Source organism: Electrophorus electricus, chromosome 6, assembly GCF_013358815.1.
Source record: "Electrophorus electricus isolate fEleEle1 chromosome 6, fEleEle1.pri, whole genome shotgun sequence".
Classification (NCBI taxonomy): domain Eukaryota; kingdom Metazoa; phylum Chordata; class Actinopteri; order Gymnotiformes; family Gymnotidae; genus Electrophorus; species Electrophorus electricus.
This window is the reverse complement of record NC_049540.1, coordinates 13,502,993-13,517,421: the sequence shown is the minus strand read 5'-3', so window position 1 is coordinate 13,517,421 and position 14,429 is coordinate 13,502,993. Positions and strand designations below refer to the sequence as shown.

The 14,429-nt window shown below is 44.8% G+C and overlaps 1 protein-coding gene across 1 annotated transcript in view; it reads right to left on the bottom strand.

Moving 5' to 3' along the window:
• Nucleotides 1-1,837: 1,837 nt before the first annotated feature.
• fam102ab (family with sequence similarity 102 member Ab) overlaps nucleotides 1,838-14,429 on the bottom strand; it is a 28,885-nt gene continuing 16,293 nt past the window's right edge. The window contains exons 4-13 of the mRNA XM_027010274.2: nucleotides 12,487-12,607; nucleotides 11,979-12,008; nucleotides 5,658-5,774; nucleotides 4,999-5,045; nucleotides 4,315-4,517; nucleotides 4,092-4,196; nucleotides 3,642-3,822; nucleotides 3,434-3,555; nucleotides 3,166-3,235; nucleotides 1,838-3,045 (exon numbers count right to left, since the gene is read on the bottom strand). Of these exons, the coding sequence (XP_026866075.2) occupies nucleotides 3,000-3,045; nucleotides 3,166-3,235; nucleotides 3,434-3,555; nucleotides 3,642-3,822; nucleotides 4,092-4,196; nucleotides 4,315-4,517; nucleotides 4,999-5,045; nucleotides 5,658-5,774; nucleotides 11,979-12,008; nucleotides 12,487-12,607 (1,042 nt within the window). The 3' untranslated portion in view covers nucleotides 1,838-2,999. The remainder of the gene's footprint in view (nucleotides 3,046-3,165; nucleotides 3,236-3,433; nucleotides 3,556-3,641; nucleotides 3,823-4,091; nucleotides 4,197-4,314; nucleotides 4,518-4,998; nucleotides 5,046-5,657; nucleotides 5,775-11,978; nucleotides 12,009-12,486; nucleotides 12,608-14,429) is intronic.

Genomic DNA, 14,429 nt, shown 5'->3' with positions numbered 1-14,429 from the left:
GACTGATAATAATACAAGATGTCATACATTGGTTTTAGGATGCCCAACATTTTCTTTATTTTCCCCAAATATAACAATAGACCTCCAAAAGAACATTACATTACATTGCAGAATATGAAACATCCCCATTTAACTATGGAAATATAGTTTAGTTGCATGAGGCAGTAAAACACCCAACAAGGTCAAGAAAACTTTGGAAATCATTATTTGTCTGATCATAAAATATAAGTATTCATCAATAATTCTATATAATCAGAAAAATAAACATCACTTTTTGGTCAAGTTAAATATATGTACTGTCTTCCCATAAAAATCTGAAGTTTTGCAATATATTGATAGTTTGATAATTGTAACCAATATAGTGGTCAAAATGAACAACTCAAAATGAGTCTTTCTGTCTGACTCAAGTGCAAAGCGTTTAACCCTTAAAATGACAGAGATGGGACATATTAGTTATGAAGAATATTTTGTAATTTTGTTACTTTACTAAATTAGTATTTAAGTGCTGTTGTGATGAACATACCATTGCTCAAGGATTACATAGAGATCACAGTGTAAGGTAAGAGTTTACCCAAAACTCACAATAAATCACAAATGATCCACACATATCACGACATTTTTATCCACAAACCAATTCTTGAAAGTAAGCCAAATAACATTAGACGGTGTAGACTGTAGTAATTCACAAATTACTTACTTTTTTAATACACAACAGCAAATTACATAAATACTGTATGTTGCCCAAAATAATTCCCTCATACATCCGAATACCTTTGTAATTAGTTCCACACAACAGCATCTTACATCACATTTATATCTACCTCTGCGGAAAATCAAAGAAAGATATATATTACAGGTTACAGCTCATTAGGACCAAAACATGACAGCACAAAACAAAGCTCTTTTTTAAGGCAGAGAGAAGACATGACCAGAGAGAAGAGCAACAATCAGACACAGGCCCTTAAGTAGCATGTAAATTAATCAATTAATTATTTCATACTGTCAGAATGCAAAGTAGGTTCTGAGGATATAACCAACAAAGTTGAAAGAGGTCAAATTAAACCAGCCTGCTGGTCTGGAAATACAAAAGACAGCACAATGTTAGCTTTAGCTTATGGCTAACAACCTCTGCAAGCAAGAGAGGTACAAAGAGAAACTGGCGGGCTGTGTGCGAGTCTTCAACCACAAAAAAAAGAATGGAGTAATATGATTTTTAAAAAGCACGTTGAATCTTTCTTAAACATTCTGATTAGTGTGATTTTAAAAAAGATCTATAGATTCCCTTTATACTGGTGTAAGCCCAGTCCACAGTGAGCCAAGATGAGGCCTAGGTAACCGCAATGTTTATTAGTTAGTAACACATTAATATATATGTAATACAGAACCTGAGGAATTTCATATAGCATCCATTGGCTAATATATGATTCCTTATGTGAACAGTTTGCAGCAGTTCAGCTTGTTAAATTTCTCCCTATTTTCCCTAAATTTCTCCCTATCTTCCGATCTGTAAAACTAGGAATCATATGCTAGAATCTTTCCATGAAACCAACCGAAAGGTCACTGAGCCCACGTTGTGCTGTTCACGTGTAGACTGAAGAACAGAACTAGATGTGCAAAGATCACAAGCTCTTATTGAAAGGTCTCCAAGTCTGTTTAGCTCCCTCAGGTCAACTGAGAGATTTCATTTCTCCATGATCAAGATCATGGCTAGCTCATTCAAACTGAAAACCAAACTACATATTTTGAACGCATCACCATGCACACGCACTGAGATAGATAGATAGATAGATAGATAGATAGATAGATAGATAGATAGATAGATAGATAGATAGATAGATAGATAGATAGATAGATAGATAGATAGATAGATAGATAGATAGATAGATAGATAGATAGATAGATAGATAGATAGGAAAAGCGCTTTTGTTTCTGGACGCACACCAGGTGCAGGGGGAGCCGTGACGACTGTTGCCAAGTAGTGTCGTGTGATTGTGAGTTATCTGCTCCGCAGGAACGATACAGCCTACAAACAAAGCTGGGTGGGGGAGGGGCCGCAGCCACGTCCTCCACCATCCACTGCCATGAATGCCATTCCACTGCGCACATGCTCACGGCAGTGGGCGGGCGGGCCGCCCCTGGCGGAGGGCCCCAGCGGGCACTGAGGCACACGGTGCACTGCACTGCAGTTAATACGGGTGGGGCAGGAGGGGTGTAAGGGCCAAGATGGATGTGAAGCAATTCAACTTGCTGCGGGGCTCTCCGGGGCCAGCTGGAGAGCTTATAAGGAGATTCACATGTACTAAAACACACGCGCACACGCACACACACGCGCACACACACGCACACACAAAGCTTTAATCGATGAAATAACAGTACAAATCTTCCCTGTCGACTTCAGTCAGTTTTGTATGGCCAGCCACACAGCATCCTGAATGTATTCACCTCTGTGTCATATGGGGGGAGATACAGGTAAGGCAGAAACATTTAAGACCGACGACTAAGCTTAGTGGTTTATAACCCAGGCAAAACAAACAACTACTACTGAAGGTGCTTGACCAGATACTGAACACCAAAAGACAACAAAAAAAAATAATTCTGGTAGAAGGAAAATAAAGGCTAAAACTATGAAATAATGTGTCAAAGGCTAACACAGTATATGAGCCAAATTTTTACTGAAAATATCTAAGGGCTGCCATTTAGGGCATAAATATGATGTCTTTAGGTCTAATGACAGTTTTTCACAGTGTCAGACTACACTTCCCACAATGCCTTTTTATTCAGGCATTTCAAGTAGTTTGTCTATTTGTAATAAATTGTTATTAAAGCATTAATTAATTTCTCTTTTTTGATTATGAAAGTAAGGAAGAGAGATAGTAGAAAAAAGAAGTCGTCAGAGGGTCGTGGGACTTCTGCTCCAACTCGCTGTTCCGCACTCGATGGTTGTCTTCATACCAGGAGACCAGCCGGAGACAGACAGGCCCAAGATGCCGCCATGAAAACTAATGACTCTCAATCACAACGGGTTCGAACACGCCCGCCGACACCCTAAAGAGGGAAATGGGTTTTGGGAAGTTTTTTGTGATGGTGCTTCCCATTTGGCATAAAATTAATATACAATGTACTATTACAAAACAGCCAGTTAGGGGCACCCCTGAGCTGACTCACCTGTTAGCCAGCTGGATGCCGCCTAGGGCAGTGGTACCATCCTTGCTCACAAACAGTCTCAAATTGCTATCTGTGAGTGTGGAAGGTAAAAGGCATACGGAAGATGACATGGTATTGCAATAAAATCATAAAATCAACTATGTTTTTGAATGAACGCTTTTGTAAAAACAGTGAGAACTGTGTATCTGTTGACTGGCTGAGGGTTGATTTGATCCTGATCCCAAAGCATTCGCTCAAAGAGACACCGTCCAGACGCTCTCCAACTCACCCTCATTGTTGCTGGCGTCGGCGAAGTTCTGGCTCTGGACGATCTTCTCCACGACGTCGTCGGCGTCAATGCGTGTGTCGTCCACCCAGGTGGGGTGGCTCTCCACGGAGTCCATCTTCCTCCTGCGTTACAAGCAGAGACGCGTGATTAATGCCACCGCCCAGCCAAAGGATGCGGCTCGGGTGGGGTGACCCCGCCTAGTCCCTACCGAGACGGCCGGCGCGGGAGGAGGGTGGGGCGGGGCGGCCGTGGGGGCCTCTCCGTCTTCGCCGGCTCCTTCTCGGGCTCGGCCGGGCTGCTGGTGGAGGTACTGCTGCTAGTGGACGTGTTCCGCCGGTGCTGGCTAACGTCGGTCAAGCTGGACGAGCGCGAGTGCTCCGTGCTATAGCCTGTGTGCAGGAACCACAGGTAACTGAAGGTGGTTTTCTTTTAGCTAGCAACTGTAGTAATAGTTTATACTTCAAAGGAGATGGGAAAGAAAACTGATGGAAGGAATTCACCTCATCGAACACAAAATGTTCTTAAACTGGCAGCAGGCTACAGTGGAGTCGGAGGAGGAGCAAAACGTGTAACAGAGTTATGACCGAACACACCCCACACACACAAAGGAACCATGTGAGACTAGCATGAAATGCCCTGACCTATGCTGTGGTCTCACCTGACACTTTGCTCTGCTGGCTGGCATAACTGGAATTCCTCGAGTGGCCGGTGTGGAACACCTCTTCTGGACTGGAGAGGTTCTCATCCAACACTTCCGGCAAACCTACGCACAGATATACAGGCACAAACACATACTCCATCTCTCAGGTTCCGAACAGAACACGCACGTACTCGTCACCTTGTCATTTCCGAATTACTATAGGTGTGAGGTTTCGGGTTACCTGAGCAGTAGACGGCGGATCGGGGTTTGTGTGCCCGGCTGACAGCGATGCCAGGGCTGATGCCAGGGCTGATGCCAGGGCTGATGCCAGGGCTGATGCCCGGTCGTGGCGATGGCTGGTCACCAGTGCCCTCTCCCTTACAGTCCAGCTGTAGAGACGGGTCCTGCCCGGCCAGGGCAGTGGCCTTGGCTGTGCTCGGAGGCCTGGTATGCGTGAAATGTCATTACCATTCAAGTCATTACCATTACCGTCGCAGGACAGCATAGGACCCACCCGAGCTGATCAATAAAAGCCACTATAACCTTGTAGCAAGAAAGCCAAAGTAGCCTGGGACCTGACTTAAGTAGTCTGAAATCATTCAGACGCATTACCATGAGCAGTTTCCCACATACTATAATCATGGTAATTTGGAATAAACTGATCTCAGATCAGTAGTGTTAATCTGAAGTTTGATGCACACAACCCCAGAGTTTAGACTGAAAGGCCACCGGTCACATACCAATAGATGGCGCTATGTGCATGAGAATATTGGATATTACGAATCAATGGCTTCAAGTTTGTTTCGATGATTTGTTCCAAAGATTTTACGTTTTTTCCGAGGCTCACATGCATAAATAAGACACCATTGTGTATGAAATATTTTGAAACCACTCCAGACTTCAGTCAAGGAAAAAGATGACTCACGTTTTAAAGCAAGGGTCCCCAGACAGCAGAGTCATACCGATAGTAACCTTCAAAAAAAAAAAAAGACAATAACAACAAAATAAATAAACAGCCATGACATTTTTCTAAATTACACCTTATTTAAAAAATGTAGTATTTACTTATTATATTTACTAGCTATCTCTATTGACAGTGGTTATCACAAATGTAACTTGTTTTCATCCTTCATAATTTACATTTACGGCATTTGGCAGACGCTCTTATCCACAGCGACTTACAAAAGTGCTCCGTCATTTACTCATAATGAGCACTGTCAAATTAAACTGAACAAAAATGCAATTTCAGTCCCCTTTCTAAGGGCAAAATGCTCCTTTCGCAGAATTGAGCAGAGAGTGAGTCAAAAAAAATTCAGTCGTGTGGATTCCAAATGAGCCATGAGGGGGCTCTCCCTCACACTCGCTGAGTGGACTTAAGCATGAGGAACAGCAGTCGTGGTTGTTTCCACCCAGAGGGCTGCTCCGGAGCCCAGGGGCGGAGTCAAAGAGATACACGTGTCAACTGGCCATGGTGCCCTCTACTCAGATCCCAATGGCAAAGCAGTGCATGGGAGCACTGAACACTGGACCTTGGGCTTTGCTCGTGAAGTGTTTGGTTTTTTTTGTGTGCACACCCCCGCCCACCTTCAGAATGGAGTTGTCCTGCCGAGTGTTCTTGGTGTCATAGCCCTCCAGTATACAGCAGCGCACGGTGGAGCCTGAACCCGCAAACTCCGCCATGTTGAGGTCAGCAAAGCCCAGCTAGCGGGGGGGAGAGAGAAATGGGGTGAGTGAGCAAAGAGAGAGAGAGAGAGAGAGAGAGAGAAACAGAGGCAGGGTAGAAAGGAAGAGCAAAAGGGAGACAGTAAGAGAGAGATGCCTGGGATAAGCATGATAAATGGTTGCACCATGTAGGCTGCACAGAAATACGGAATTTTTCCGATGAGAATCCATCAGTTAAGTAAACAGCGCGTGACCTCTCTCAATAGCTTTGCTCACTTTCAGAGTTTTCCCAGCACTGAGAGCTTTGCAAATGGCTCAGAATGTAATCTCAAACCCAGGGTCAGCTGGGTGATGATACCTACAGCCTACTGGGTGAGCAACCACACTCTAACAATGGTGGGCCCATGTGCCGAACAGTTAGAGCTTGGGTCGGGTAAAACAAAAGGAAAAACTAAACACTATGCCGAGCATGGAAAAAGGGGGGGGGAAAGGACGCCAGGGGAAGAAATGGCAACCCTAATGCACTGGGGAAAACTCAAACTAAAACTTCCCAAACAAAACCAGAAAACGGGGAGGAATTTGAATGGCGAAGGGAAGCCTCCGGAGAGACAGACTCAAGAGGGAAAACTGGAGAGAGGAGGGGACGTGTGAAAACACGGACACCCTCGCAGCACACAAGTGAGGTGTAGCACGAGAGCTCACAGACCTCAATACCTTAAGTTACCGGCTAGGAGCTTGACTCAGAACTTTGGCAAAGACCCAGCACTGAATGACTGGTTCACTGGGCTTATATAAGGTCTAGTCCAACTGTTGGGTGTTAAGCCTGATTAGTGGTGTGGTTGACTCGAGGCCTCCCTCTGGTGGCCGGAAGGGCCTCGGCCTGGCGCCAACCCTTACGCAGAAGTAACCACTAGCGCAGAAGGCGCAGCCTTGGTTTACAAGGCAGCATTGTTACGCCATCACATGCAAGTGTCATGCCTGCACGGCATCCCCTGCTCTAAGGAAAAACGCGCCGTTTGGATTTAACGACTCGAGTACAGCGGCACCGTGGAAGACCCGCTATTAATCCTTTCGGATTCTCTCAGTAAAAAGCTGGGGGATCGCGACTGACGTATTGTGGGCAGGAAGTGACATTTCTTCATTTCTAAGGTTTGGGGGTTTTTTTTGTTTTTGTTTTGTTTTGTTTTTTTATAAATATACCAGACTATCAATTCACATGACCCATCAGGCATTGCTACAACTGGCGAGTGCAATTTTTAAGCAGCAATGTAGGTGTTCAAAGTGTTTGGTACTTCCTGGTGAGATGTCGTGCCCATGGAACGTTGCCACAGGTTCTGAGGTTTCGGACACGCTGCAGTATGGGACAATATGTGTTTTTCTTCCCCATTTAAAGCAGTTGATACTGGTGACTAGACTATCTACTAACCGCACTACAGATGACCGTGTGGTCTCCACATTCTGTTCTTTGCTTACATCAGGACTGGACAACATGGAGCCATTACTTATTATTGCTATATTACTTCATAATGAAAAATAAAAAATGCATAAAAAATTGAGCCGAATTAGTTTTTCTTGGGGGGGGGGGGGGGGGGGGGGGGGGGGGGTGAATATAATTTCAGCAGTCAGTTTTGGTAGGGGGTAGTTTCCAGAGACATTACCCCATGAAAAATAAAACATTTAAAAATATTAGAGTCTATATATTTTATGATGAATATTTGTATGATGACCTTAGAGAGGAACTTGTGAGCAAATTTTGGTTTACATCCTCAATAGGCTACAATAGGACAGAATGCACAGGATCAGGCAGCAGTTCCTGTAGGAAAATTTGTATGATTTTGCCTAGGACAGAACAATGGCTAGGCCCAATATGACTAGCAGATGTAATGCAACAATTTTTTATTTTTCATTGATATATTTGCTCTTTTGCTTGTGTGTGTGTGTGGGGGGGGTTGAGAGAGAGCGCAATCAAATGTAAGAATGTAGGGTAAACATTAATAAAAGAAGATAACATTGAGTGAGCTAGAATGGAGACAGTATAAAGAAATATTCTGTATAAAGAAATGTAAACCCCATAGGCTACTTCCTGAATGTTGTTTTGATAAGATGATGAAAAGTAAATGATTTGATCGCCACATAGAACGTACGATGACATTGGTAAAGCTAAAACAATAAAAAATATAGCTCAATGCATTAATTTATTTGGGAAGCTAGGATGCCAGATTCCAGACATTAACTACAGGAGCAGTCTGCAATTAGCCTTGGCAAATTCTGAAACAAAGAGCAAAAAGTCAGCTAAGTTAGCTTTGAGCAGGCTAAGCACTAAACCAGTGGCTGCCAACTAAAAGAAACATACAGCTCTCAAAACATCCTCAACCTCAACTGTGAAACTGTACAAGATTACCAATATAACCAGAGAAAAAAAAGAGTGCACAAGGATCAAAGGTACTACCAGTAAGTGGACTGCTGAGAGCAGAGAGCTACAAACAAGCTTTGCCGTTCACTGGACTAGCTGGTAAAAAGCGGCGTAGTTGGGTGATAATCGGAGCTACTGCTCCGGCCGTAATGGAGGAACGCTGACTAAACCACACCCACACCTTCAAAACGGCCAATAGGAAAACATTTTAATGATCAACGACAAAATTACAGAATCCTACAAAAACCTCAAAAAACGGCTATAATGCAGGTTTTTTTTTTTGTTTGTTTCATTAGATGAGCAGATGATTCCTCTGGGCAAAAATCACAATACTGGCTAACAGACGGCATATTGTGCAGCTCCAGCTGAAGTGTCCGCAGTGAAGCCTGCGGCGGATGTCGCGGAGAGGGTTAACCCCTATGAGAAGGCTGTTATGTAAGCAGAGGCATTCGGAGCTAGCAAGGCTCTCCATCTATGAGAAGCCCTCACTCTTGATAAGAGCTTCTACAAACACACTCTCTTCAACCAGGTTTCTCACACACACACACGCCACCACGCCAGACCCTTCTCTCCCACCTCCTTCCACATTTATTCTCACAGAGTAAAGCCAAAGCTCCAAAAGGGATGGCCTGAAGTAAACCCCCCCCCCCCCCCCCCCCCCCCCCCCCCCCCCCCCCCCCCCCCCCCCCCCCCCCCCCCCCCCCCCCCCCCCCCCCCCCCCCCCCCCCCCCCCCCCCCCCCCCCCCCAAGTAGCATTCCCTTTTGACTTTGATTCTTTTAAAAACTTCAACAAGGTTTAAATGACCTTGGAATGTGGAATAATTGACTGATAAGGGTACACAGAACTGTCATATGCCACCAATGGGGGAAAAAAAATGCATAGAACTGGGAAGCTGGAGGAGACCCTTTTGTTTGAACTCTGGTAAGAAATCAGCCCAGATCTGAATGAAAGGCCAGCAGTTGTTTCTAAACTGCTAGCAATATGGGAGAGATGACATGTTGATAAGAAGCTCTGAGACTGCAAGCAGCCTTGACACCAAAGAAGAGACTTAGACGCGCAGTGTACTGAGCAAGCAGCTTGACCCCAACTGTGTACATCTGTCTACTGTTGCCCGTCTGTTCAGAGAACTAGAGAACTTGTTCATTTCAAATCCGCATACAGATTCTCTTTCACCATTTGGGTACTAGACTATTTCTTTCAGAAATTTCCTGTCTTGCCAGGCAGCATTTATTTGGTTTTAGTGAATGGCACCAGCATCTTTCTGTGGCTTATAAAAGAACTGCATTTAGCATGTGGCCAAGGACGTTTCAGCCAGGTAGGCTACACAACACTTTCGGCGCTTGTCAGTCTCATTTGCAGAGGCCAAATATCGGATAGCGCGGTAACGCTAACCTGTCGCCCGCTTTGAACCGCGATCAGTTCGCATGTGAATTCTCGTCTACGTCGTTGGGGTTAAAGGTTAGCCCTCGTTTTCTCGCCATGCGGAGTCAGCGGTACGTTCCGCCGCGTTGCCCTCCTACCGCATCAGCAAACTCGAAACAAGACAAAGTGCATTGGCGCGCTTCCAAAACCACGTCGCCCTGTCCCCAACTTCGACACACGCACGCACCTTTACTGTGGCACTTGTCCACGGATCATAGGCAACAGCTCAAGCTACAGTGCCATCCAAAAGGCTATTCCATCTCTGCTGCTTGGCTTAAAATATTATCAAAGGCTGGTGTTCAAGTTACACGAGCGTTGCAAACGACAGACGCAACAAAAGACTTGAAGCGTGGCCTTGCTTCCTATTTTCTGACTTCTCAGTAGCACGTTGTTGACGCGTATTACGGTCACGTTTTCTACGGCAAAAATACATTTACAAGGACCAAGAGGGGATGTGTTCAGCTGTGGTCTTACCGGTTGTGGTAGCTGTGAGACTATATATCCCATGTTGTGCCAGTCAGAGACCGGTGTTTAAGTTTTCAAAAGTCTGACCAAATTCTATTCACATACGGTATGCTGGGGCTTTGAGACATTTCTAGTTACAAATACAGCAGCTGTCAAATAACTGCAGTAATGAATCTTGTGAGACCTAACTCATCTCATTCATGTTGAACTGTATAATGGAACATGGACATTTATTACTATATAATCTGCATATTTATGAACAACATTACTTAAAATTTTTTGGAATATTGGTATGGGGAAAACAAACACATGAGAATGCACATGTAAAATAGTTTGCAATTGCGCATGCACACAGGAATTCCAGAAAGCGACTTCATTCCAAGCACATGTCCAGACTTGAAACAGGCTGACTGCACAGTATGTTATGAAGTCTATATGAAATCTAAACCTCTCTCTCTGCTTACCAGACCTCTATTTACCACTCTCACTGCCTTTGAATGAATAACCTTTCCTTTTTGGGTTCTTATAAATGACAGGATCTAAACGTCTCATCACATGAAGCACACCAAGGTGGACATACATACATGTTAACAGACCATAAATCGGCAAGATTTGTTTTTCTATCCATTTACATACGTTCATGCATATGACTCTCATAAGATCTGTTTACAAATAGAGTCTGAGCCTCCACACCTAATCCTTGTTCCTTGAGGGCTGGTTTACGCAGTTCTTTTACCATGCCTTTCTCTTGCAATCACGTGTGATGACTCTGTGGCCAAACAGTTTAATTAACTGCTTAATCATCACAAAAACCCGGACCCAGGATTGAAAAGGCAGGACTGAGCCTCAGGGCTCGGAACAGAATAGACACTCGAATTACTTCCAGAGAAAGATAAAGAGGAAGAAAGGGGTAGAAAGAGATGGAAAAAAACCTACACAATGAAGAAGCAGACAGACAGACGGACAGACGGACAGACAGACAGACAGACGGACAGACAGACAGACGGACGGACAGACAGACGGACAGACGGACAGACGGACAGACAGACAGACAGACGGACAGACAGACAGACAGACAGACAGACGGACGGACGGACAGACAGACAGACAGACAGACAGACAGACGGACAGACAGACGGACAGACAGACAGACGGACGGACGGACAGACAGACAGACAGACAGACAGACAGACAGACGGACAGACAGACGGACAGACAGACAGACGGACGGACGGACAGACAGACAGACAGACAGACAGACAGACGGACAGACAGACGGACAGACAGACAGACGGACAGACAGACAGACAGACAGACGGACAGACAGACAGACAGACGGACGGACAGACAGACAGACAGACAGACAGACAGACGGACAGACAGACAGACAGACGGACGGACGGACGGACGGACGGACAGACAGACAGACAGACAGACAGACAGACAGACAGACGGACGGACAGACAGACAGACAGACAGACGGACGGACGGACGGACAGACAGACGGACGGACGGACGGACAGACAGACGGACAGACAGACAGACAGACAGACAGACAGACAGACGGACAGACGGACAGACAGACAGACGGACAGACGGACGGACAGACGGACAGACGGACAGACAGACAGACAGACAGACAGACAGACAGACAGACAGACAGACAGACGGACAGACAGACAGACGGACGGACGGACGGACGGACGGACAGACAGACAGACAGACAGACAGACAGACGGACAGACGGACAGACAGACGGACAGACAGACAGACAGACAGACAGACAGACAGACAGACAGACAGACGGACAGACGGACGGACAGACAGACAGACAGACAGACAGACAGACGGACAGACAGACGGACAGACGGACGGCGAGTGAGAGAAGGAAACGGACAATAGACGGTGAGAGAGAGACCTGAAGTTCTGGTCAGACTTGTACCTTTGAAAAAGCCTTTCCACCCTTGAGTTCCTGTAAAGTGAGAAAGAGAGAGATAAATGAGAGAAGACAGAAACGGTTATACAATCTGTTCCCCATTGCCATGGCAACAGTTCAGCAGGAATAAAGTTAAAACCCAAAGCAATTGTATTTATTTATATATTTAAAGCAGCATTTCAAGCCTCTCTCGACCCTGATGTGTGTTATACATCTCATTACAATTAATTCAACTCACAGGATATTATAGTTCATTCTTTTATTACAATCTAAAAATATATTTAAATCCATTTTAGACATTATATGTTCAATATGTTATATTTAAAGAACTTTAACCCCATATATTAGTGCTGTTTCTTGGAGGTTGTGTTAACGTCCCAGGACAGATCCTAAACAAATTCTAAAATTCTAGCATGTCCCATGAGGTTAATGAAGATTAACACAACACTGAAACATTCTGATCCTGTCATATGTGTGTGTGTGTGTGTGTGTGTGTGTGTGTGTGTGTGTGTACCTTTCGGACAGACACGCGACAGATGCAGGGGTCAAGGACCCCTGTTGTAGGACTGGCACTCATCTTGCACACGAAGGAGAACTTCTTCCGCCAGCAGACACAGTTCTCCTGTACTTCTTGCCTGTAAACACAGATAGAGAAAGAGACAGAGAGACGAGAGAGAGAGAGAGAGAGAGAGAGAGAGAGAGAGAAAATGAGTGAGTGGCACAACCTTCACCATCACAATAGTCATCAAAGTAAGTGCATGCATTCCTTTAATCTCACTCTCCCCCTAACTAACACATAAGGCTACATGCAGTACTATGCTCATTAAAATCCATGACCCTGTTTGCTGCTAAGTGCTGCTCTTACTGACAGCTGTGCTGGACTTCAAACAGCCATTCTGTGGCATACAGACCATAACAGAGGTGAGTGTTCCCAAAGTTAGGGATGCTGAACTTTGGTTACCACATTTACTAAAGGACTTATAAACGACGAATCAAAAAGTAATGCAAATGGTTTCTGATCATGCCAGTTAAATCTTTATGACTGGCCTGCAGAGGATGGAAGCGGTCTTTCTGCTCTAACCCGGGACCAGTTCTAACTCTCTAACCCAGGACCAGTTCTAACTCTCTAACCCAGGACCAGTTCTAACTCTCTAACCCAGGACCAGTTCTAACTCTCTAACCCAGGACCAGTTCCATCTGCTGAAATCAGAACCTTAACCATCATAAGACGATGCCACAAAACTGTTCTAGGATCTGCAGCATGGACTTTTAACACTATGTGTCTATGAAACCCTAAACTCAGCCCTCTGCTCCCCCGAGTCTTCAACCGCAGTTAAAGCTGTCGATTCTGCTGTCGGTTAAGTAGGACTTTAAACATGTCAGATGCTGCCCATCGCTCAACTCTTTCATGTCCCCCCCCCCTCAAACACACACTTCACCATTACCCACATACCCCTCTATTTATTCTCTCTTCCTATATTTCCTATACGATAATCATTTTCCAGGTTCACCCAAATCCACCAGCGTATCTGGCTAATAACCTGAGTGTATTTAAACTAGATTTGTAATGAGACACTTTAATTACTATGACCTCCTGTAGAAATTGCATTTACACTGTTCATTCTGAGGCATTAATGTATCTCCTTCCCTTGTATCAAGCCCTCAGGGTGATGCAGAACTTTGACCCCTGCCCTCTCTCAGACTTCTGTTGTTTTAAAGGCAGATGTGTAGTCCACTCTCTGGACCTCTGGCAGACTGGGTGGTGGGCACTGAGCCAAGGCACCCGCTAGTTTGTCATGACGACCATTTTGTAGCTTATCCGATGACGCTGCATCTACCTAGTACGCATGACCCTGACCAAGCTGGCCTCAAGCCAGCACATGTATGCATATGTGCACGCGCACGTACGCACACACACACTCACATACAGAGAGAGAGAGAGAGAGAGGGGGGGGGGGGGGGGGTGAGCGAGACAGAGAGAGAGAGACAGAGAGAGAGAGAGAGAGAGAGAGAGAAAGTGATAGCTTAAGATATATTGCAATCAAAAGCAAAGAGGAAGGTGCTCATTTTTTAGACACCTCAGCATAAAGTTAGTCTGGACACCAGGTACAAACATGCTCCTGTAGTCAGTGCTATAACTAGCTAGGAGGGCACCTAGGTCAGCTACGTGTTTTCCTTCTTTAATTGTGGAACCAAATGTGGAAAAAGCGACGTTCTGGTAATATTATGGTGGTGTTCATTTTAAAGTTTCTTAAATTTCAACTTATGTTACTAAATTGTGGTGTCTTTGGGGTTTTTCAAAGACCTGACCACTTTACAAATAATACAGAGACAGAGACTCAGAAAGGAAGGGTAAATAACAGTATAATAACTAAAACAAGAACATTAACAACAAAACCAACATGAAGCAATAGATATTTAGATTTGAATGTATACTTTAAGAAGAAAATATTTATT